General features: G+C 48.9%; 1 protein-coding gene across 5 annotated transcripts in view; it reads right to left on the bottom strand.

The window, feature by feature from the left end:
• The window catches only part of LOC101115576 (serpin A3-5), a 35,785-nt gene extending 14,960 nt beyond the window's left edge, over positions 1-20,825 (bottom strand). For 2 of the 5 annotated variants that reach the window (XR_009597266.1, XR_009597265.1), the window contains exons 1-5: positions 20,657-20,825; positions 18,228-18,863; positions 16,327-16,597; positions 13,728-13,878; positions 7,052-12,687 (exon numbers count right to left, since the gene is read on the bottom strand). Coding sequence is in view for 1 of the 5 variants with exons in the window: in XM_042235435.2 (XP_042091369.1) it covers positions 20,657-20,777 (121 nt within the window). In the remaining 4 variants the exon portion in view is untranslated. The remainder of the gene's footprint in view (positions 1-7,051; positions 12,688-13,727; positions 13,879-16,326; positions 16,598-18,227; positions 18,864-20,656) is intronic. The other 3 variants (XR_009597267.1, XM_042235435.2, XM_060401910.1) reach the window with 3 other exon arrangements.
• Between the last annotated feature and the right edge of the window lie 2,012 nt (positions 20,826-22,837).

The following is a 22,837-nucleotide window of genomic DNA, read 5'->3' as shown; positions in this document are numbered from 1 at the left end:
ACTTCATGGGAAATAGATGGGGAAAGAGTTGAAACAGTGTCAGACTTTATTTTTGGGGGCTCCAAAATCACTGCAGATGGTGACTGCAGCCATGAAATTAAAAGACGCTTACTCCTTGGAAGGAAAATTATGACCAACATATTCAAAAGCAGAGACCTTACTTTGCTGACTAAGGTCCGTCTAGTCAAGGCTATGGTTTTTCCAGTAGTCATGTATGGATGTGAGAGTTGTACTGTGAAGAAAGCTGAGTGCTGAAGAATTGATGCTTTGACCTGTGGTGTTGGAGAAGACTCTTGAGAGTCCCTTGGACTGCAAGGAGATCCAACCAGTCCATTCTGAAGGAGATCAGCCCTGGGACTTCTTTGGAAGGAATGATGCTGAAGCTGAAGCTCCAGTACTTTGGCCACCTCATGCGAAGAGTTGACTCATCGGAAAAGACTTTGATACTGGGAGGGATTGGGGGCGGGAGAAGAAGGGGATGACAGAGGATGAGATGGCTGGATGGCATCAGTGACTCGATGGACGTGAATCTGAATGAATTCCAGGAGTTGGTGATGGACAAGGAGGCCTGCTGTGCTGCAATTCATGGGGTCGCAAAGAGTCGGACAGGACTGAGCGACTGAACTGAACTGGTGTGTCAATCCAGATAGTACTGCTTACCCGCTGTGTGATCCCAGGATATCTGTTGAAAGTCCGTGGACTTTAATCTCTTTATCTCTAAAATGCAGATAAGAACACTTCCCTTACTGGAAGGAGGTGGGGGAGGCATGTCTATGAAGAGTTAATCAAATAACACTAGGTGTAAGCTCCAGTAGAGCAGAATTTTGTTTCTTTTTCATAGTGCTGCATGCTTACTGAATTTCATAGATATTCATTGACAGTAAGATACTGAGATGGTAAAAAAGAGTTTGGCCTCATCCATCCTGAATTCATTATCTGTGTCCTTTGAGTCTCTAGTAATTTCCAGAATTGACTGTATATTTTAAAGTTGCAGAGAACCCCAAAGGAAATAGTGGCTAAAACAAGACTACAGTTAATTTTTCTCTTGTCCTGATTTAAGCAGTGGTGGTTTGAAATGGTGATTCCAATTTGTCAGGGACCCAGTCTGCTTTTATTCTTTACTTTTTTTGCTAGGTCCCAGAGGGCTCATTGCCACAGCTACCTTCTATTTAATGGGAGTCAAGAGGGGAATCTGGCTTGAAACTTAACATGTAAAAAAGTAAGATCATAGCATCCATTCTCATCACTTCATGGCAAATAGAAGGAGAAATAGTGGAAACAAAGGCATATTATTTTCTTGGGCTCCAAATCACTGTGAACAGTTACTGCATCCGTGAAATTAAAAGATACTTGTTCTTTGGAAGGAAAGCTATGACAAACCCAGACAGCATATTAAAAACAGAGACCTTACTTTGTTCACAAAGGTATGAATAGTCAACACTACGGTTTTTCCAGTAATCGTATAAAGATGTGAGAGTTGGACCATAAAGAAGCTGAATGCTGAAGAATTGATACTTTTGAGTTGTGGTGCTAGAGAAGACTCTTGAGAGTTCCTTGGACTGCAAGGAGATCAAAACAGTCAATCCTAAAGGAAATCAACCCCGAATGCTCATTGGAAGGAATGATGCTGAAGTTGAAGCTCCAAATAGTTTGGCCACTTGATGCAAAGAGCCAACTCACTGGAAAAGATCCTGATGCTGGGAAAGATTGAGAACAGGAGGAGAAGTGAGAAGCAGAGGATGAGATGTTTGGATGGCATCACTGACTCAATGGACATGAGTTTGAGCAAACTTGGGGAGATGGTGAAGATCAGGGAAGGCTGGTGATCTGCAGTCCATAGGATCACAAAAAGTCAGACATTACTTGAGACTGAACAACAACAATTTTTGATGGTTTTATCTTTTTAGGCTGGAAAACAAACCCTAGATGTAAGGCAGGGGGAAGATAATATTCTATCTTGGTGGGGGGTGGGGGGAAGTACACTTTGGAAGGTGGCCCCAAGATGGCAGAGGAATAGGACAGGGAGACTACTTTCTCCCCTACAAATTCATTAAAAGATCATTTGAATGCTGAGTGACTTCCACAAAATAACTTCTGAATGCTGGCAGAGGACACCAGGCACCCAGAAAGGCAGCCCATTCTCTTCCAAAGGAGGTAGAACAATTTATAAAAGACAAAAAGAGAGACAAAAGAGTCAAGGACGACAGGGATCCATCCTGGGGAGGGAATCATGAAGGAGGAAAAGTTTCCACACAGCAGGAAACCCTTTCATTGGCAGGTCTGTGGGGAGTTTTGGAATCTCAGAGGGCAACATAACCGGGAGGAAAAAAAAAAAACCAAAATCCCACAGAATATGCACCTAACCACAACTGCCAGCAGAGAAGTGGCCCAGGTGCTCGCCTCTGCCACCAGCAAATGGAGACTGGACAGGGAGGCATGGGCTGCATGCTTAGGATAAGGACTGGGCCTGAATGCCCTGAGGACAATCTGAGGGAACTTAGGTGAGACAGCAACCCAAAATGTGGGATATCCAGAGAGAAAAAAGAGAGAGAGAACTTGCCAGCAAAAGTCTCTAACCTAATATGCAACCTGGCCCTCTCACAGAACAAAGGATTGAGGGAACACCAAAGGAAAGCTAGCCGCCTGCATACAGGCCCCTCCCCCACCACCAGAGGCAGAGAGGCAGGCGCGCCATGGCCAGAGTTGGAAGGCAAGGGGCAATCTCGGCCCCAGAGACGGCACTGTGAGCAGTCTCTCAGTTGCTAACCATGTCTTCCTGGGATCCCGGACAGTTGACTTCCGCCAGGAGGGTCGCAGCCTGAGATCAGCTCCCCAGAGGAGACACACGGCACACACCTGAGACGGTGCTCTCCAGGGGTGGGTGGGTTGGTAACAGAGCAGCTGGGACCGGGGAGGTGATTAAGATGCACGGCCCACCTGGGACAGTGCCCTCACCAAGCACCTGGTCACCTGAGCTGCTCAGACCTGGGAAGGGCACAAAACACGCCTAATTGAATCTGTGCCCTTGTGTAGTACACGAGAAACGAACCTGAGCATCTTAGACCTGGAAAGTGCATGAAATGCAGGCCTACTTTGGTCAGTGCCCCTGCAGAGCAACCTGGAGCCCGAGCAGTGTAGACCCAGAGAGCACATGCCGCTGTGAGCTGGGACAAACTCAGTGTGGTCCATACACTGCGAGCACTCCCAACACACTCCAGCGATATTTGTTTACAGTGTTCCTCCCTCCCCACAACACAACTGAACAAGGGACCCTAAATAAAGTGACCACCTTCACCCCCTTGTGTCAGGGCAGAAATTAGCACTGAAGAGACTGGGAAAGAGAGGAAACCAAAATAAGCAAAGAAGAGGGAACTGCTCTGGAAATGACAGGCGCAACAGATTAAAACCTTGTAGTTAACATTGATTGACTAAGCATTGGAGGGAACCTCTAGACCTTGAGAAAAAATACAAGCTGGAACAAGGAACTATCTACAACTGAACTGACCCCACACTGCTCACAAAAGCTCCAGAGAAATTCTTAGATATATTTTTATTATTATCACTTTTTAATTTTAAAGTTCTTTATTACTCCTTTAATTTCCATTTTTATAACCTACTATTATCTTGAAAAAAAGACCCTATTTTTAAGGCAAATTCCATAAATTTTTAAAGAAATTTTGTGATTGATTTTGTTTTGTATTTTTAATATTCTTTTTCGGAGAGTCTAACCTCTACTCTTAGAATTCTCCAAGCCAGGCTTCAGCAATATGTGAGCCATGAACTTCCAGATGTTCAAGCTGGTTTTAGAAAAGGCAGAGGAACCAGAGATCAAATTGCCAACATCCACTAGGTCATTGAAAAAGCAAGAGAGTTCCAGAAAAACATCTATTTCTGCTTTCTTGACTATGCCAAAGCCTTTGACTATGTGGATCACAATAAACTGTGGAAAATTCTGAAGGAGATGGGAATACCAGACCACCTGACCTGTCTCTTGAGAAACCTGTATGCAGGTCAGGAAGCAACAGTTAGAACTGGACATGAAACAACAGACTGGTTCCAAATAGGAAAAGGAGTACGTCAAGGCTGTCTATTGTTACTCCACTTATTTAACTTCTATGCAGAGTACATCATGAGAAACACTGGGCTGGAAGAAGCACAAGCTAGAATCAAGATTGCCGGGAGAAATATCAATAACCTCAGGTATGCATATGACACCACCCTTATGGCAGAAAGTGAAGAGGAACTAAAAAGCCTCTTGATGAAAGTAAAAGAGGAGAGTGAAAAAGTTGGCTTGAAGCTCAACATTCAGAAAACGAAGATCATGGCATCTGGTCCCATCACTTCATGGGAAATAGATGGGGAAACAGTAGAAACAGTGTCAGACTCTATTTTTGGGGGGCTCCAAAAATCACTGCAGATGATGACTGCAGCCATGAAATTAAAAGATGCTTACTCTTTGTAAGGAAAGTTATGATCAACCTAGACAGCATATTCAAAAGCAGAGACGTTACTTTCCCAACAAAGGTCCGTCTAGTCAAGGCTATGGTTTTTCCTGTGGTCGTGTATGGATGTGAAAGTTGGACTGTGAAGAAAGCTGAGTGCCAAAGAATTGATGCTTTTGAACTGTGGTGTTGGAGAAGACTCTTGAGAGTCCCTTGGACTGCAAGGAGGTCCAACCAGTCCATCCTAAAGGAGAGCAGTCCTGAGTGTTCATTGGAAGGAATGATGCTAAAGCTGAAACTCCAATACTTTTGCCACCTCATGCGAAGAGTTGACTCATTGGAAAAGACCCTGATGCTGGGAGGGATTGAGGGCAGGAGGAGAAGGGGATGACAGAGGATGAGATGGCTGGATGGCATCACCGACTCGATGGACATGAGTTTGGGTAAACTCTGGCATGCTGCGATTCATGGAGTCACAAAGAGTTGGACACAACTGAGCGACTGAACTAAACTAACTGATTAAAAAGAATACATTTGAATCAGTTCTAATGAGGTGGATGAAACTGGAGCCTATTATACAGAGGGAAGTAAATCAGAAAGCAAAACACCAATATAGTATATTAACACATATATATGGAATTTAGAAAGATGGCAACGATGACCCTATATGCGAGACAGCAAAAGAGACAGAGATATAAACAGACTTTTGGACTCTGTGGGAGAAGGCGAGGGTGGGTTGATTTGAGAGAACAGCACTGAAACATGTATATTACTGTATGTGAAATAGGTCATCAGTCCAAGTTGGATGCATGAAACAGGGCACTCAAAGCCGGTGCAATGGAACAACCTGGGGGGATGGGATTGTGGGGGGGGAGGGAGGTGGGAGGGGGTTCAGGATAGGGGACACTTGTACACCCATAGCTGATTCATATCAGTTATGGCAAAACCACCACTGCTTTCAATTAAATATATTAATTTTTTTTAAAGTACACTTTGGATGAAAGACTTGGTATCTACTTTCCAAGAACATTTGTACCCAACACCCAATTTAGACCATAGAGAAAGAAAAGCCCATATGAAAAGAAGGACATACTAAACAAATAAATTGACTATGATATGGCAAAAAAGAAAGTAAGATAATTTTAGTCACAGTAGGAAACATAAGGAGAAGAAACAGGAGTAAAAAGAAAGCAAAACATAAATCTAAATGATAATATAGGGAATACCTGGGAGAAAATATTTTGCAAGGAGAACCAAAACAATACTTTCCATCCTAGTATGTGATCTTGGCAGTTCCTGGCTGGGCCTGTATGACTGTCAACCGATATGGTGGAGGACAAGTGATGCCTGTGATTTCTGAGTTTAGAACAGCACTGTGAGGAGGGCCAAGCCACATGGAAGTAACCCATGTACGTGTCCTGACCACAGTTCAGCTGACATCTTTGCTCACAGTCAGCATCAACCACCAGGCAGGTGAGTAAGGAAGCGTTCGATGGCTTCAGTCAGCCATGGTCTGCGAGTAAGCACAGGAGACACCCAGAGTGAAAACAGCCTTACTGAGCCCAGTCAGAATTGAATGCCAAAATTGTGAGAGATAATAACAAGAAGTGATTGTTGATTTATAAGATCACATTTGTGTAACCAGCAAAAACATTTTTTAATTGAAGGCAAAATATTGATTTCTTTTGACAAACAAAATATAAGACAGTTCATTACCAGTCTACCTGCATTACAAAAAATATTAAAGTAAATTCTTGGGACAGAAAGTAAATAGGCAAATAAAAATTTGTACAGAGGAATGAAGTGAAGTGAAGTCGCTCAGTCGTGTCCGACTCTTTGCAATCCGTGGACTGTAGCCCACCAAGCTCCTTCATCCATGGGATTCTCCAGGCAAGAATACTGGAGTGGGTTGCCATTTCCTCCTCCAGGGAATATTCCCAACCCAGGGATCAAACCCAGGTTTCCCACGTTGCAGGCAGATGCTTTAACCTCTGCACCACCAGGGAAGCCCGTACAGAGGAATAAAGAGTGCCAAAAATAATTAAAAGTGTTTTTTTTTTTCTGATTTTGAACCTCTTTGATGGGCAGTTACTGTGTGTAGAAAATAAAAGTTGCAATGTATTATGGGATTTAACACATGTAAATTACAGAAAAGAGAACAAGAGCACATGGGATAAAAGGGAGAATAAAAACAAGAATACTGAGATAAGGTTTTATACTTTACTTGAAGTGATATAGTATTATCAGATACGTATTGATGAGTTAAAGATTTATTGTACATTCTCAATACACTGAAAAAAGACACAAACTAAGAAGTATAAGTTTTAATCCAACAGTTGAGTGAAACAAAAACATGAAAATGCCTCAAATAATCCAAAAATACAGCAAGAGGAAAAACAAAACAAACTACAGATGGATCAAATGTAAAACAAATAGAAAGTTAGAAGATCTACCCCAGTCATATCACTAATCCCTTCTCGTGACTAAAATTATAGCTGGACTATAGCCCAGCAGACTGCTGTGCCCATGGGATTCTCCAGGCCAGAATACTGGAGTGGGTCGCCACGCCCTCTTCCAGTGGATCTTCCCGACCCAGGGATCAAACTCACCTCTTTTAGGTCTCCTGCATTGGGAGGCTAGTTCTTCACCGCGAGCACTGCCCGAGAAACCCATCATTCACCCTTATGGAAATGCAAAACAAAACTACAGTGAACACTACCTCAAATCTAGGAGGGATTAATAATAATAATAATAGATACTAAACAACACGTGTTGCCCAGGATATGGAGAAATGAACCCATCGTACATTGCTGGTGAGAAAGTAAAATGGTGCAGTTGCTCTAGAAATTGGTTTGGTGGTTCTTCAAAGAGCTACACGTAGAATGAGCACATGAGCTGGCAATTCCACGCCTATGTACACACCCAGGGAAAATGGAAACGTGCCCATACAACAGCGCACACATGACTGTCTAGAGCAGCTTATTTATAATACCCCAGGAACCTAAAACAGCAAAACGATCAGCAAGGTGACAGATAGACAAACACAGTGCTGTATACTCAGACGATGGAACACTCTTCAGCCACAGAAAGATACGAAATACTGATACACACGCAACGTGGATGAATCTTGAAAACATTATGATACGTGAAAGAAGCTGGTCACCAAAGGCCACGTATCGTATTATTCCCTTTATAATAAAATATCCAGATGTTAAATCCAGAGATATCAAAATCATATTAGTAGTTACCATGCCCTGGGGAAAGGGTATAATGGGGAGTGAGAGCCTAAAATGTATGGGATTTCCTTTGGGGGTGATTAAAATGGTTAGAAACTAAAAAAAAAAAAAAAAAAAAAACCACGATAGTTTCACAGCATTGTGAATGTGATAATCATCATTAAATTTTATACTTTAAAATGGTTAATTTTATGTTATGCAAATTTCACTTCAGTAGAGAGAGACTTAAGGGGAGAGTAATTAAATGCCTTGTGTAGACATTGTGTAGACATTGCTTGGGTCCTAATTTAAAAAGAATTTGTTTTTCAAGTTTAGGCTCCCATCAGGGTAGTGATAACTTGATATTTGATAATATTAAGGACTTATGTTTATTTTTTGGAGAAGGCGATGGCACCCCACTCCAGTCCTCTTGCCTGGAAAATCCCATGGATGGAGGAGCCTGGTGGGCTGCAGTCCATGGGGTAGCTAAGGGTCGGACACGACCGAGCGCCTTCACTTTCACTTTCACTTTTCACTTTCATGCATTGGAGAAGGAAATGGCAACCCACTCCAGTGTTCTTGCCCGGAGAATCCCAGGGATAGGGGAGCCTGGTGGGCTGCTGTCTATGGGGTCGCACAGAGTTGGACACAACTGAAGCGACTTAGCAGCAGCAACAGCATGCTTATTTTTAAGCATGATATGCCATTTTAAGCATTTTTAAAATTCTTATGATTTAAATAACAAGATGTGTAAGATTTGCTGCAAAACAGATCCCAAAGAGGGAAAGGGTTAGGAGGCAGGGAACAATTGTATTGGCTCCATGTTAATAATGCTGAAGCTGTTGATATGTATGTGAGTTTATGTCATCCTCTCTATTTTTGCAATGCCTGAATTTTTCCATGAAAACAAAAGTCCTTGAGGGAGACACTGTGGTTTGTTTCCCAGTGCTTAATGCATTCTCAGCATGAAATGGGGGCTCAAGAGTGAATGAAGGAAGGAGGGGAGGCGTGGATGCCACGCATGTCATCATAGCCCTTGCGTTCCTTCCTTTTACAACATCAAGCAAACATCAAGAGAAAGAACTGAAGATCCTGACCAGTCAAGGAAAACTGAGACTGTGTGTGTTTATGTCCAGGCAGTAGATGAGCAGATTAAAAATACGTCATGGGAAACAAGACTCTTAAGAGTCCCTCGGAGTGCAAAGAGATCAAACCAGTCAGTTCTAAAGGAAATCAGTCCTGAATAGTCATTAGAAGCACTGATACTGAAGCTGAAACTGCAATACTTCGGCCACCTGATGCAAAGAACTGACTCCTTGGAAAAGACCCTGATGCGGGAAAGATTGAAGGCTGGAGGAGAAGGGGACAACAGAGGGTGAGATGTTCAGATGGCATCACTGACTCGATGGACATGAGTTTGAGCAAAGTCCGGGAGTTGGTGATGGACAGGGAAGCCTGATGTGCTGCAGTTTGTGGGGTTGCAAAGCATCAGACACGACTGAGCGACTGAACTGAACTGACAGTAAATAAAACTGGGAGCAGATGAAGTCTGGCTCACACCCATTAACCCACGCTCACCCTGCTTCTGCACTCAGTCTGGAGGCCATCTGTGTGCCACCCCTGCCATCAGGCCAGCTCGGGGAGCAGAAGGCTTTCGAGCTGTAAAAGTTTTGCAAACACTCTCTCTGTTGAGTACATACTAACTTTTCTGCTGCATTTAAAAAAAAAAAAAAAGCTGCTCATCCCCCTCCAGGAACACCCAGACCTGGATGCAGATGCATCCTGGGCTGTGGTACCAGCTCCTTGCACACCTCGACCCAGGACAGGAGGGTCGCAGCCCCGAGCTGGGGCAGCTCACAGTCTCCTCCAGGGCAATGCCAGGTGGCCCCGGCCAAGGGGCAAACAGCTATGAGCACCAGCATTCAGGCAGGAGAGGAGTTAATTCTCAAGAGAAAGACTCTCGGGATGTTTGTATTGCCTCTGGAGCCATCCGACTCTGGAAGAACCATTTCAGTGACCTCCTATCTTCTCACACATGTTCATGCATGTACACACGCACACTCTCTCACACACACACTCTACTGTTTATCCCACTGTCGATGAGGAAACTGAGGGCCAAGGAGGCCCACCCCTGTGCCACGGGGCAGAGTGGCCTTTCTCCATCTCACTGACACCCTCAGACTGTTTGTGCCCATTCCGGTGACCCCACGTCTCTCACCCTCAACTCTTTCTGCCCTAGGCTGTGTCCTCCCACACTGAATCTCAGACCCATGACTGTGTGTCTCTCTGGGCCGTGTTTTCAGGCCTCTCCACCTCCATCCTCAGCCCTGCAGATGGCACCTCAAACTCCACAAGGAGGCTGCCAAGGAGGGAGATAGAGAGCCTATGACTCGGAAGGGCAAGCACCAGAAACTCCTGGAATCAGATGTCAGGGAACCCCTTGCGGAGCCTGGCAGATCTGTAAGACGTCATGGTCCCCTCTGTCCCATCTCAGGCTTCCCCCTACCCGCCCCCCCCGCCCCGCCCCCGCAAGGCAAATATCACTTAGCATGTGATGTTGGCTCCTACGCTGGAAATCAGCAGAGGCTTTGGAGCTAAGGAGACACCAGAGCATCCTATCAGGAAACCCACCTGTCCCTCACGGGAGAAGTCTTGACCTTAACTCTCATCCTCCACTGGTCAGGATCCCCTCCCACCTTCTCCATCCTAGGCACTCTGCTCTCTCCAGGGATTCTGGACACCAGCCCCCTGGCTTCTTTCTGTGCAGCCCTGGGTTAGCGGTGCTGTCAAGCCACATCTAATAACTATCCCTTAGGACTGTGCCTTGCTGCAGCCTTGTGGCTGGTCACCCCACCCCCTGAATCTCTCCTAAGGTCACACAAACAGACCCAAAGAACTAGCAGCGTCTTTGTAACACACAAGCCAACTTCAGCCCAGCTCTTGCCAGGCTGAAGGCTAAACTCTAGAAAAGTTGACTGCACCCCCTCTTAGCTCTCCTTCTCTTGCCTTCCAGTCAGGGCGGGGCTTCCCTCATTCTGCTCACCTTGTCCTTGCTCTGCCCCCCTGTGGCTTTAGATCACTGCATCCCAGGAACCACTCATTGTCCCCTAACCCCTAACTCGCCTTCCCTGTCCGCTGTCTGCCTCTCCCGTGGTCCTGGGGTGACGGATTTCCTCCCTGGCTCCCCGCTCCTCCCCACTCTGTTCCTCCCCCTTGGTTCCTTGCCTTTTGGGGTGTCCTCCTCTTTGCACCCCTTGGCACTCAGCTTAAGGGACCTCCTTCCATCCGAGCTCATCTGTTCATCCTGGGAGGATCAATCCTGATGCTTTCCTCCTGCCTGATTCTCTCCTGAACTTCCCCTGAGCAGATCCCTTCGCTGCCTCCTGGGAACCATGCAAATCTCCTCACATCAACCCTCTGTTTAAACCCCTTTAAAGCTGTCTAGGACCCTATGGAATTTCCCAGAACCCTTGCTGAGTCCCAGGCCCCCAGATCTCCAGTGGCTCTACCACAGCCCTGTGCTCCCTGCCGCCCCTCACTTTCTGCTCCAGTTGTGCCCAATTTCTTTCCCTTTCGTGAAAATGCCCCCCCTCACATTTTCTCTTGCTGGCAGCACTCTGCTCTCTGTTCACCCACAACCTTCTGCCTTTCCTGGGCTGGCAGCTCTGCAATCCCCTCCTCCAGGAAGCCTTCCCTGACTTCCCGCTGAACCTGGTCCTCCCCTCTCAGCCTCCAATCCCTTTGTTCATCACTCATCTTCCCCATTATATTCTAAGTCCCATGAGGGCCATTACTGCAAAAATCTTTGTGGGTCGAGCAGCTTTGTGGTTTAGAGTGTTCCTCTGACATCCATCTGGTTGGGATAACATCTTGCTGGCAGTAATTTCTAGCTGTGGGGGAATTACTGAGCCTCTCTGTTCCTCAGTTTCCCCACTGGTAAAATGGATAAGTAACAGCAAGTATCTAATGTGACATAAATGTTTTATTCCAGGTAGAGGTCTTAGCAGCTTGTTTGGAAGAGAGGTCTCCAAGAGACGTCAGTTGTGGCTGACGTCATCGTTACCGTGTGCTCTCCCTGGGGATCTCACAGCCCCAGCACATCAGGGGGATGAAGGACTGACTGTGTGTTGCTCTTATTACACATTGTGCGTCTATTGCTCTTTCACTCCTGGGAGCACCATATTGGCGGCTGATGGGATCCTCTGTCAGGGGAGGAGGTGGAATCGGCCAGGCGGTGGAGGAGCTCAGCTAGGAACCTTGAAGTAGCTGTTCTCCCAGGTTGGGGTGCTGGGGGACAGAGGGGTGATCCTTGGGGAGGAGGCCCAGCTCAGCTGCAGGAAGGAGGGGTCCAGGGGCATGTGCCAGAAGAGGTCGGGGTTGGAGCCCCTGCAAGTGAGCACCAGGGCACATCCCAGGCCCTGAGGAGGAAGGAGTGAACCTGGACCTGGACCCAGAGCCCCTGGAAGTGGACAGCAGGGGCCCCTCACAGTTCTAGTCCTGAGGTCCAGTGGGCTTGGTCACAGGCACAAAGCCTGCTCCTGGGCCAGCTGGTGAGGCTGAGGCAGAAGGGCCCAGTGGTGGGGTGAGCTGAACATGTTGGTAGGTTGGGAGGCTTGGCCTTGGGGCCCAGCAGCAGGGCGGAGACGCACAGGAAAACATCCAGACCAAGGAAGGGGCTTTATTGTTGTTCTGTGGCTCAGAGGCTTCTTGTCACCAGGACATACAGCTCCTGTGCACCTGGAGCCCCTAGAACTGTTGCTGTCATCTTCCAAGGATGAGCAGAGGGGTCCCTGGGAGTAGCCTGGGCACCCAGCTCCTTAGGGAGGAGGGGAGCTCTAGGCTTCCTTGGGGTTGGTGACTTTGGCCAAAAAGATGATGCTCTGAGTGTCTTTGCAGAATATGGAAATCAGAAAGGGCCTGTTGAAACTGACAGTTAACCTGAGCAAGGCTGAAGTCATCATCGTGACAGCTGTGACAGCAGCTCCTTCCGTGCCCTCCTCGCCCACGTCGAGCACGGCCTTGTGGACCACCTGTGGGGACGCCGGAAGATTACCCACTGGAGACGGGGGAGGCAGGGTGTGAGCAGGGGCCTGAGCGCCTCTGGGGACCGACATTCATCCACCTGCTCCTGGTCTGTCACTGCGCTGTCAACCTGCTCAATCTGTCTGTCTTCCCATCCAACTATCAGCTGGTTTGCCGTTGTGATGCATGGAAGTGGAAAGTGAAGATGAGAATCCTGGGCCCAGGGTCAGAGAGGCGAAGAGCAGGGGCTCCTGGACCTGGATCCCTCTCTGTCTGAGTCCACAGACTCTGCTGTCCCCCAAGCACCCACTAGTGTAGGGGGCGGGCAGATCGAGGCACTTTTCTTGCAGGGAACCGTCCACAGTCCTTCCATGATGAAGTTGCAGATGAGCGGCACTGCTTTCTGCACCACAGTGGCCCCAGCTGACGTGTCCCTGAGCCCTCAGCTACTTTGCCTAGGACTGGCTTCCCAGCCCTGGACCACAAGGCCCCATGGCCCCTGTGTCTCCTTCACCAGGCCCTCTGGCAGGTGGGGTGCAGGGGAGACTGCAGGGCTGCCCAGCCACCCCCATTCATTCTAACTTCTCTGCTTCTAGGATGGCAGTACCAGGATCCATGGTGTCCTTCTCTCCTGCTCTTAGTAAATATTCATCACGATGGCCCTGAGCCATTGTTAGTACCTCTTACCTGCTCTGCCAGTTTCTTTATGCTGGGTAAGAACTATCACCATATTTTGTAGATGAAAAAAACTGAGGGCCACAGGACTTTAACTATTTGCTTCTTTAGGCGTGAAAAGTAGAGTTTGGCATGGGGTCCTCCACTGATTCCACTCCAGGGGAATTCTTTCCCACTGATGGACTCCTGGTCACGTTATATTTCAGGGAAGTTGGGGACAACTCCCAATATGATTGCAACCCAATCCTGGGGAGGGTGATTGATTTATAGGAAATTCAATTAATTTGCAAATTCAGAATTAGCCAAACATCTGCCTGTCTGCCCCCATTCAAGCTCCTATAAAAAGGATGAATTGTCCAAAGTTTAGACTTACCTGGGAAACTGCCGGCTTGTGGTCATTTGTGATTCCTGAGAAGTCCGCATCGTTGGTGAAGATTTTCTTCATACCCAGGTGGGAAAGGATGTCTTTCAGCTGATAGTTGCTGGAGATGGAAAACCTTGGCAGGCTGAGTTTATCTATATGTCTAGGAAATGAGAAAGATAAACTTGAACTCACGCTGAACAGTGTCGGCCTTTCTTTCATCTCACAGTTTGATCTTTTGTGGTTTCATTTCCAACCACCTCCTTAACACTGGAAAGATAAACTTTCTTCCTCAGTGTCTAGACCCCTCAGGCTAACTCTCCTTAATTCCTAATCATGCATTCCTGACTGCAAGAGTCTAATGTCCCTAGGGCTGGGGCTGCGGTGTTGCCCACAAAGGTCCTCACCTCTCCCCTGCAAGGTTGCAGGCAAGGAAAATACCCTCCTCCGACAGGGATTTCACAGTGGCTAGGAGATTGTGCCCGGGAGGCTGCTCCACAGGCACCGGGAAGGCTTCCTGCAGGAGGTGGCATGGAGCCTGAGTCCCAGGGGAGGGGATGGATCTGACTGGGTGAAGAGGAGCTTACGAGGAGGTGGATGCACTTACAGGAATGTGGGAAGCCAGAGGGGCTGCTCCACAGCACAAGGGCGGCCTGAGTGTGGGCGGCAGGGAAGGAAGGAGCTGAACGGGGGCTTGGAGGGGACCTGGGGGGCTGGGGGCTGCAGTCAGGGAACTTGGGGACATGAATCATCCAATTCAGGGTCTCCATCTTGCCTTCCCAGTTGAGGAGAGGACAGCTTCAGCTTCTGAGCAGAGCCGCCAGCAGGTTCTTGGAACAAGAGATGCTGTCTCCCACCCGGAGGCCTCCCTCCCTCTCTCTCTCTCTCTCTCTCTCTGTATTTCCCTTAAGACTCTTGTCAGGCTATCTGGTCTTAGATGCCAAATATGAGGAGGCTGAGACTCCCCTTAAGCTGTGGGGTGTCCCCGCATGGCTGCCCGCACCCCCTCCCTACCCACCTCTGCAGACCCTGGCCCAGCACTGCCTCTCCTTCTTGTCCGCCTGAGATCGGTCTCCTGAATCCCACCTCCTGGCCTGTGTGTCTACCCTCCATTTACCCAGAGCCCGACCCCTCCTCACGCTTCCTGCTCCTCCTGGTCCAGCCCCCAGCGCCCTCCCCTGGGTGATCCCCCTGGGCTCCTGGTGGCCTCCCTGCCTCCATGCATATGCTCTGCCATCTGCTTTCCACTCGGCGCCCTGGGTGGTTCTTCTAAAACATCACTCAGATCTTTTACTCTTTGACTCAAAACCTTGTGATGAATTTCCATTTCCCTTAGATGGTGGGGGAGTCAAGGAGTCTGCAAGACTCCAACTGGCCTTAGTCCTCCCTGAGGACCCCGACTTCTCCAAGCTTCCCTTCTCCCTCCCTCTGCTCTCCTGCTCTGGCCTCACTAATCCTCAATCACACCAGGCTCACTCCTGCCTCAGGGGCTTTGCAATGGCTGTTCCTTTGGTCAGCAATGCTTTTCCCCACGACATCCACATGACTCAGTCCCTCACCTCAAACAACACCTAAGGGCTATCCTAATTATAATCACAAACTACCCCTGGGTCCAATTTTCCTTCTCTTTTTTCCTTTATTTTCCCTCACCTCACCATTTCCCATCTCTCTGAGTACAAATTTAGTTATTTATTTCTTATCTGTCTCCCCCAACTACAAATTAAGTGCCATGAAGGTGGGGAATTTAGTGTTTTATTTGCTGAGAGTCCCTTGCACTGCAAGGAGATCCAACCAGTCCATTCTGAAGGAAATCAGCCCTGGGATTTCTTTGGAAGGAATGATGCTAAAGCTGAAACTCCAGTACTTTGGCCACCTCATGTGAAGAGTTGACTCACTGGAAAAGATTCTGATGCTGGGAGGAATTGGGGGCAGGAGTAGAAGGGGACGACAGAGGATGAAATGGCTGGATGCCATCACCAACTCAATCGATGTGAGTTTGAGTGAACTCTGGGAGTTGGTGATGGACAGGGAGGCCTGGCGTGCTGCGGTTCATGGGGTTGCAAAGAGTTGGACATGACTGAGTGACTGAACTGAATTGAACTTGCTGACTCAGGATCCAAATTATTCCCTTAGACATAACATGATCTTCATTAATTAATTCAACCAGTGCTAAGTGGATAAATGAACAAATGAGTGACTATGATGGGAAGACAGTGTAAAGCTGATCCTCAGAGCCTGTCTCACTTGAGCCCTCACCTGATCCCGATTCTATCCCTTCCTCTCCACTGTCGAAAGGCAGAGCCAAAGAAAGGACTGCATGAGCGTTGGGTGTTCTGTTGAGGATCCTCCTGACTCAATACATGTTGATGTGAGAGGAACCCTCAGTCCCCTTGCTGTCCCTTCCTCTGATGTCATCATCCTATGGAAGGAAAAATTTTGCCCCCAAATCCCTAAGTTAGCAAAGGGCAAAGTCATCTCAGAACAGGTTCTCCCACCATTGTCCTGCCCCCAGACATTCCTGAGGCCCTGTTGCTAGGGATCAGGAGTCCAGGAAGAGGGGGAAGGACCAAGACAGCAGCTGAACTCGCAGCTCTGGGTCCTGGGGAGTTACCTGGGCTGCAGGGAGTTTCGCCACCTCTTCAGCGTCTCCGGGATCAGCTTGGCTTCCAGGTCCTGCATTTTGCCCTCGTCGGGGAGGATGAAGAGGGCGCTGTCATTGCTGGTGTACATGAGCTCCACCAGCGTGCAGCCCAGCTCCTCGTCCCGGAAGTAAGGGGTTTCCAGGCCAAGGGTCATCATGGGCACCTGCACCCTCTTGTCCTTGCTCACGAGGAACTCTGAGTCATAAGTACGTTGAGGATTAAATGGCGTCTTCCACTGGGCTGGAGGAGAAGCAATAGATGAGGACTCTGTGAGTACAAGGGCTGTGTCCGCTCCGTCTTCTGCCCTGGCCCCTCAGTGGGGAAGACCCTCTATGTACCAGCTGTGCCCCTGTACCACGTGCTTCTGGGGTGGGCCTGCCAGGTGTGCATATACACCTGGGCAGGTGGGTAAGCCCTTGGGGATGGGGGTGAACCCTGCAGGTCAGGATTGAGAAGAGGGGCATGAAACAAAGCTGGTTAGTTGTTCTACATGCAAAGTCAACAGGAAATATGGAGGGCAAGGGAGAGATGGGGATGAGGCTGGGCCTGGGGAGATACAGGACCTCCTCGTCCTTCAAGGGAACATGTTAGTGACCGGGTTAGTCATTGGCTTTTCAGGGAGGACACACATCCCTGCAGCCTTGTGAGCCTGGCTGGAGCAGGAGCCACACAGGGATCCGGAGTGCAGGGTGGGGTTAACAGAGGAGAGGACTCAGGTCTCCACCCAGGAGGGTGAATCTGCGCTGAGGACAGGACTTCTAGAGGAGTTCAGGGCTCTGGGGCTTCAGGGAATGTGAATCCACCCCCACCTCCTGCTTCATTTCCACCCCTGCCTGTGTCCTCAAGGTTAAAAGTGGGCATAGACGGAAAGGGAGGCTGCTTGGGGTGCCCCTGGGGAAGAGACTTGTAAGGAGAAAGTCCTAAGGTGGAAAAGGAAAGGGAAGCAAAGAAAACTCAAAAAACAAACATAGCAGGACAGGCCTGGATTCATTTTTAAGAATAATTCAGTTCTAAGCTTTTTTATACACAACTACAGTGGCCCAAGAGGGCTGCTCTGGACTCTGCCAAGAGTCCTCAGCTCTGGACTAGCTTGGCTCCAAGAGCTGGTGCCTCTTACACAGCTGACCACTTCCTGACTTGATAATCTATCTCTAGGTCCCTATTGGCCCTTCTTGCTCCCTGTGCAAAATCTATCTGCCTCTACTCTGCCCCTTGTGAATATCCAGGCGGAGGTTTGCCAAGCTGACCTCCTGACACCGGGACCAGGCATCAGACCAGCTTGAAGCCGGAGGAGGATCCTGTCTAGGAGGCTCCCTTCTGCAGAGGCTGTTCCCGGATGGTGGCCTGACCTGTTCCACCCTGAGTTGATAGAAGACCACAGATGAAGACCCTGGGGGTTTGCAGGCTCCTCAGAGTCTGTCTCACCCTGAAGACCACTGGCCTCACCAAGAGCCTCCAGAGACTAAGTCCCCCGGCAGGTCAGAGCCAGCCCATGGTGGGCACAGCTGAGGGTTCCCGAGGGCTCCAGCACCACCTCATCAGGAAGGACACTCACAAGAGTGATGGGAATGGGAAGGCCCTTCCTCTAGCAGCTGGGTAAGATGAAGTCGAAACAAAGCTCTCCCTCTGCGTCAGACAAAGGGTTAGCAGCTTCCCTGCACTAACGTCCTGTAACAACCACTGGAGTTTGGGAAATCTCAAGACAGTCAAAGCCAATGATTGGGGCAGGGCCTTAGTGCCGAAGCCCCTTAAGCTGAGGGCAGCCTTCTCTATAGTGTTTGGCCTAATGACAGTTGACTAAGCCAGGAAATAGCCCTGAAGCCTCAAAAAATAAGTATTTGTTCCTCTGAACCCCAAACTAGGCACCTACCTTTAAAGAAGATATAATTCAACAAGATTAAATCTGTGAGCTGGTCATGATCATTGAACAGCTTCTCAATTTTTCCATGAGTTTTATTCTTCACATATTCATTGATAAGCTTTATGGCAGCTTTGGAATCCTTGAAGTTGATGGGCAAAACCTCAGAGGCATAAAAAGCCTCGGCATCTTTCCTGAATTTGTCCAGCAGCGTCAGCTCCTCCGGCACAAACATGGCGTTGCCCACGCTCAGCTGCAGCTGGTTGCTGGGCTGATTGAGCGTCTGCAGGAGGTGCTGGAAGCCCTGGTGGATTTCTGTCTCGGGGGTCTCTGTGAGGTTGAACTTGAGACCTTCCAGGATCTCCGTCACAGTGGGGCCACAAGCCCCCAGGGACAGGAAGGCCAAGGCTATGGAGATGCTCAGAGGGGAGAAGATGACATTCTTATTGGGGTTCTTCAAAGCCAACTGCTTGTAGAGGCTGAAGGCAAAGTCGGTGTTGCTGGAGGCTAATGCATGGTCATCCACAGACGTCCCTTTGTGCTGTCCTTCTGGGGTCACATTCTCTGGGAGGCAGTGGACCCTGGAGCAGAGTCCAGCCACCAGGAGCCCCAGAGCCAAGAGGGGGCCCATTCTCTCTGCCCTCATGTCTGAAAAGCAAAGCTCCTTTCAGTCTCCACGTGTCAGATGACTTCCCAACCCTCCCCTCTGTTCTCTCGGCCCTGCTGCTCTGGGACCTCCCAGGGGTAGGCACCCTCCTGGGCTCCCAACACACAGGAGGAGGCTCTGGGCTCCTTCTCACCCTTTGATCAAGTGCTGTGATCGTTAGCAATTTCCCCAGTGGAGAGACTGGGCAGAGAAGGGAAGGGGCTTTTCCAAGGTCACACAGCAGGCAGTAGAGAGAGTGAGGATGAGGAGCCTGGGGTGCCTGGCTCCAGGGCGGGGAGGCTGGTGATGGGTGTGAGGTGCTGTCCAGCGAGAACCCATCTCCCTTCTTCTGGGAGGAGACTCCGTCAGAGCACCTAGGAAGCAGGGCTCCTTTCCCACCGTGCCCCCTCTCTGTGCCCCCAGGAAGGAGCCCTGCACTGATCAGAGGACACAGCACCTCTCCCCGCCTCTGAGGACAAGGGTGTGACCTCAGGGAGGCTCTCCCGTCGAGGTGCCTGGTCACAGTGAGGGTTCAGGAGAGAGGCTGCCACAGGCAGCGGGAGCCATGCTGTAGCCTGGCTGCCCTGAGGAGGGCTGCTGTAAAGAACAAGGAGGGCAGAGCGTTCTGCTCAGCCCCTGCCATGTGGACATGTGGAGGGTGTTTCCTCAAGAACCTGGAAAGGCCTCCTGGTGGGGAGAAGCAGGGTGAGCTCAGAGTCTCAGGGACCTGGTTGAGGATTTTGTTTGGACCACTTGTGAGTGCCATGTGGTGACAAGTGTGACTGCACCTCTCTGATCCTCAGTTCCCACCTCCGTCCAACACGTGGAACGGCTCAGGTGACATACAGGATGAAAGTGCTGGGCTCCTAAGAGGAGTTCCAGACATGTCACCCCCTCCACTAGAGACACTTTCTGGGACTCTACAAGCCAGACTGCGATCCCTGCGGACAGAGGACAGAGCTACTGCCTGGGAAACCTCCAGGAGAGACTGAGGTCAAACTGGTGACCTCAGCAAAGAGGTCTGTTTCCCTTCAATCTCTGCCCCTCATCTCAGGATTCAGAGGAGAGAACACTGCTGGTGTGATGAGGGGGGAAGTGGGGAGATTGAGGAGGGGAGGAGCCTGAGCTGAGTCTCAGCCAGAGCCCAGGGTAAAGGCCTTCGGACAAGCCTGAGGACAGGGGCGATCAACTGCCCCAACAATTTAGTTTGCTCAGGGCTAATGCAATGGTTTCTTTCAAAAAGAGTGAAATATTTTCTTCCGAAATTATCCTGAAGGAATGGTGCTTTTTTATTTAGCCAGGTTAAAGCTCTATTTCTAAGCAGACTCCCCTCCCTTCTGCTTGGCCAAGGGCCCTAGAGGGACAGTGGAGCCTAGAAAACGCCCCTGGAGATCCTCTGCCCAGAGGGACCTGGGGCACTAATTCCATCCCCAGGGCCCTCTGAGGGCAGCACCCTGTGCCAGGCAAGGAGATGCACCTCAGGGCCCTCGGGGGAGCTCTGACCTGATGCTGGATGCATAGCTGGATGGGGCACAGCTGGCTCGAATCTCAACCCCAAAGACTCAAAAGCAGAAATGCCCCCCCAGAAGCCCTGGTGGCACATCCCTCCCTTTGCAGGATGAACACTGAGACCCAGAGAGAGGACTGGTCTTCAGAGGACTCAGAACCTTCCCAGCATCAGACACATGTCCTCCCACCTCCCTCCTGCCTCAGGCCCTACCGACCCCTGATCGAGGCCAGAACCACCCTGGGAAAGGGGCCCCTTGGCTCCCAGGGTGGGAGCATTACGGATTACCTGCCTGCGAGAGCGGGATGTGGGCAGTGGATCCAGAGCCGCCTCCTGCCCAGATGGGGGAGTTTCCCTGGTGCTGCTGCCTATTTATCCTGCAAAGCCCTCCTCCAGGCTTGTGAAGCATAGGCGGGGACAACACAGGACTCTGTCCTCTGACTGGAAATGGGCAGATGACCATTCCTGGTAACAGGTTTCATTAGATCTACTCAAACAATCTAGTTACCAAAATTGCTTTTTCCCCCTAAAAAAATAACCACAAAATTAGCACACACAAAAAAGCGTATCCTGTGTTAGAGTTTTCTTCTGTTTATAAAATACTCATTGAGGAACATGAGACAACTCAGAAAATATCAAATGGACCACTGAAAATTTCTCCAAATTGTTGTTCTTTTTAAAGAGTTATTGACTCTTATTGGTGTTTTATTCCTGTTTCTGATATCCTCATTGAGGATCATGTAGAAACCCCGAAAATGTAAAGAAGAGCTTGGAAAATATTCCCCAGAACTCTATTCCCCAGGGAAATCCCGAGTTAGCATTGTGTTGTGCGTCTTTGTTGATCAATTTTCTCTGAAGTGTGTATGTGTGCACGTGTCTTTATGTGATAGGAATCTCCAAACACAAACTCACACATGTTTTTCTTTGTTTTGTTTTTCATTTGGCTACGCTAGGTCCTGGTTGAGGCAGGTGGGATCTTCAGTTTTGGCATGTGGGATCTAGTTCCCTGACCAGGGATCAAACCCAGGCCCTCTGCATTGGGGGCGCTGAGTCTTAGCCCCCAGACCACCAGGGAAGGCCCTCACATATGGTTGTTAATATGCTATAAGCTATTTGTTTGCAGCTTGATTTGCAAGTTGAAACACTCCTTTCTCATTCCCACAGGGCTGATGTGAGCCTGAGAACCCCAGAGAATGTCAGGAGCTCAAGTGTCTGGGGCCACTGGTCTCGGCCTTGACCTTCATCCTTCTGCCCTTCACTATTGGTTCAACGAAAGAGCCGGTTGTCCTCCACCCCTGATATTGATGTCTTAGATGTCTCATTGAGCCAATCTCAGGTATTTTCTGGGAATTTTTCTGGAATTTTCAGGGAATAAACCTACCCATTCATCCCTCATAGTCGCCACCCTCGAGCCATGACAACCCCGGACAGACCCCTGGGGGCGGCTGGGGGTTCCATCAAGCACAGTTTGCAAACCACTGGCTTCGTGGTGAGGTTATGGCTTTTACACGAAGTAAGCTTCAATTCTGAAAGTACTATTCACCAGCTGTTTGAACCCAGGAAATTTACTGGAAATAAATCAACCTTAAACTCTTCAACTCTAAAATGCAGATAGCAACACTTGCCTGACTGGAAAGGGGTGGGAGGACATCTCTGTGAAGATTTAGTCAAATAATACTGACTGTGAGCTCTAATAGAACAACTTTGTGTTGTTGTTTTGCATAGTGTGGCATCGTTTGTTGTTCAGATGCTAAGTTGTGTCCAACTCTTTGTGACACCATGGACTGTAGCATGCCAGAATTCCCTGTCCTTCACTGTCTCCGGGTTCAGTTCAGTTCAGTTCAGTCGCTCAGTCATGTCTGACTCTGCGACCCCATGAATTGCAGCACACCAGGCCTCCCTGTCCATCACCAACTCCCGGAGTTCACTCAGACTCACGTCCATCGAGTCAGTGATGCCATCCAGCCATCTCATCCTCTGTCGTCCCCTTCTTCTCCTGCCCACAATCCCTCCCAGCATCAGAGTCTTTTCCAATGAGTCAACTCTTCGCATGAGGTGGCCAAAGTACTGGAGTTTCAGCTTTAGCATCATTCCTTCCAAAGAAATCCCAGGGCTGATCTTCAGAACGGACTGGTTGGATCTCCTTGCAGTACAAGGGACTCTCAAGAGTCTTCTCCAACACCACAGTTCAAAAGCATCAATTCTTCGGCGCTCAGCCTTCTTCACAGTCCAACTCTCACATCCATACATGCCCACTGGAAAAACCATAGCCTTGACTAGACAGACCTTAGTCAGCAAAGTAATGTCTCTGCTTTTGAAAATGCTATCTAGGTTGGTCATAACTTTTCTTTCAAGGAGTAAGCATCTTTTAATTTCATGGCTGCAGTCACCATCTGCAGTGATTTTGGAGCCCAAGAAAATAAATTCTGACACTGTTTCCCCATCTATTATGTTTTTTTTTTTTTTATT

The sequence above is a fragment of the Ovis aries genome, chromosome 18, assembly GCF_016772045.2.
Source record: "Ovis aries strain OAR_USU_Benz2616 breed Rambouillet chromosome 18, ARS-UI_Ramb_v3.0, whole genome shotgun sequence".
Lineage (NCBI taxonomy): Eukaryota > Metazoa > Chordata > Mammalia > Artiodactyla > Bovidae > Ovis > Ovis aries.
The sequence above is the reverse complement of the archived record's forward strand: the minus strand, read 5'-3'. Positions and strand labels throughout refer to the sequence as shown.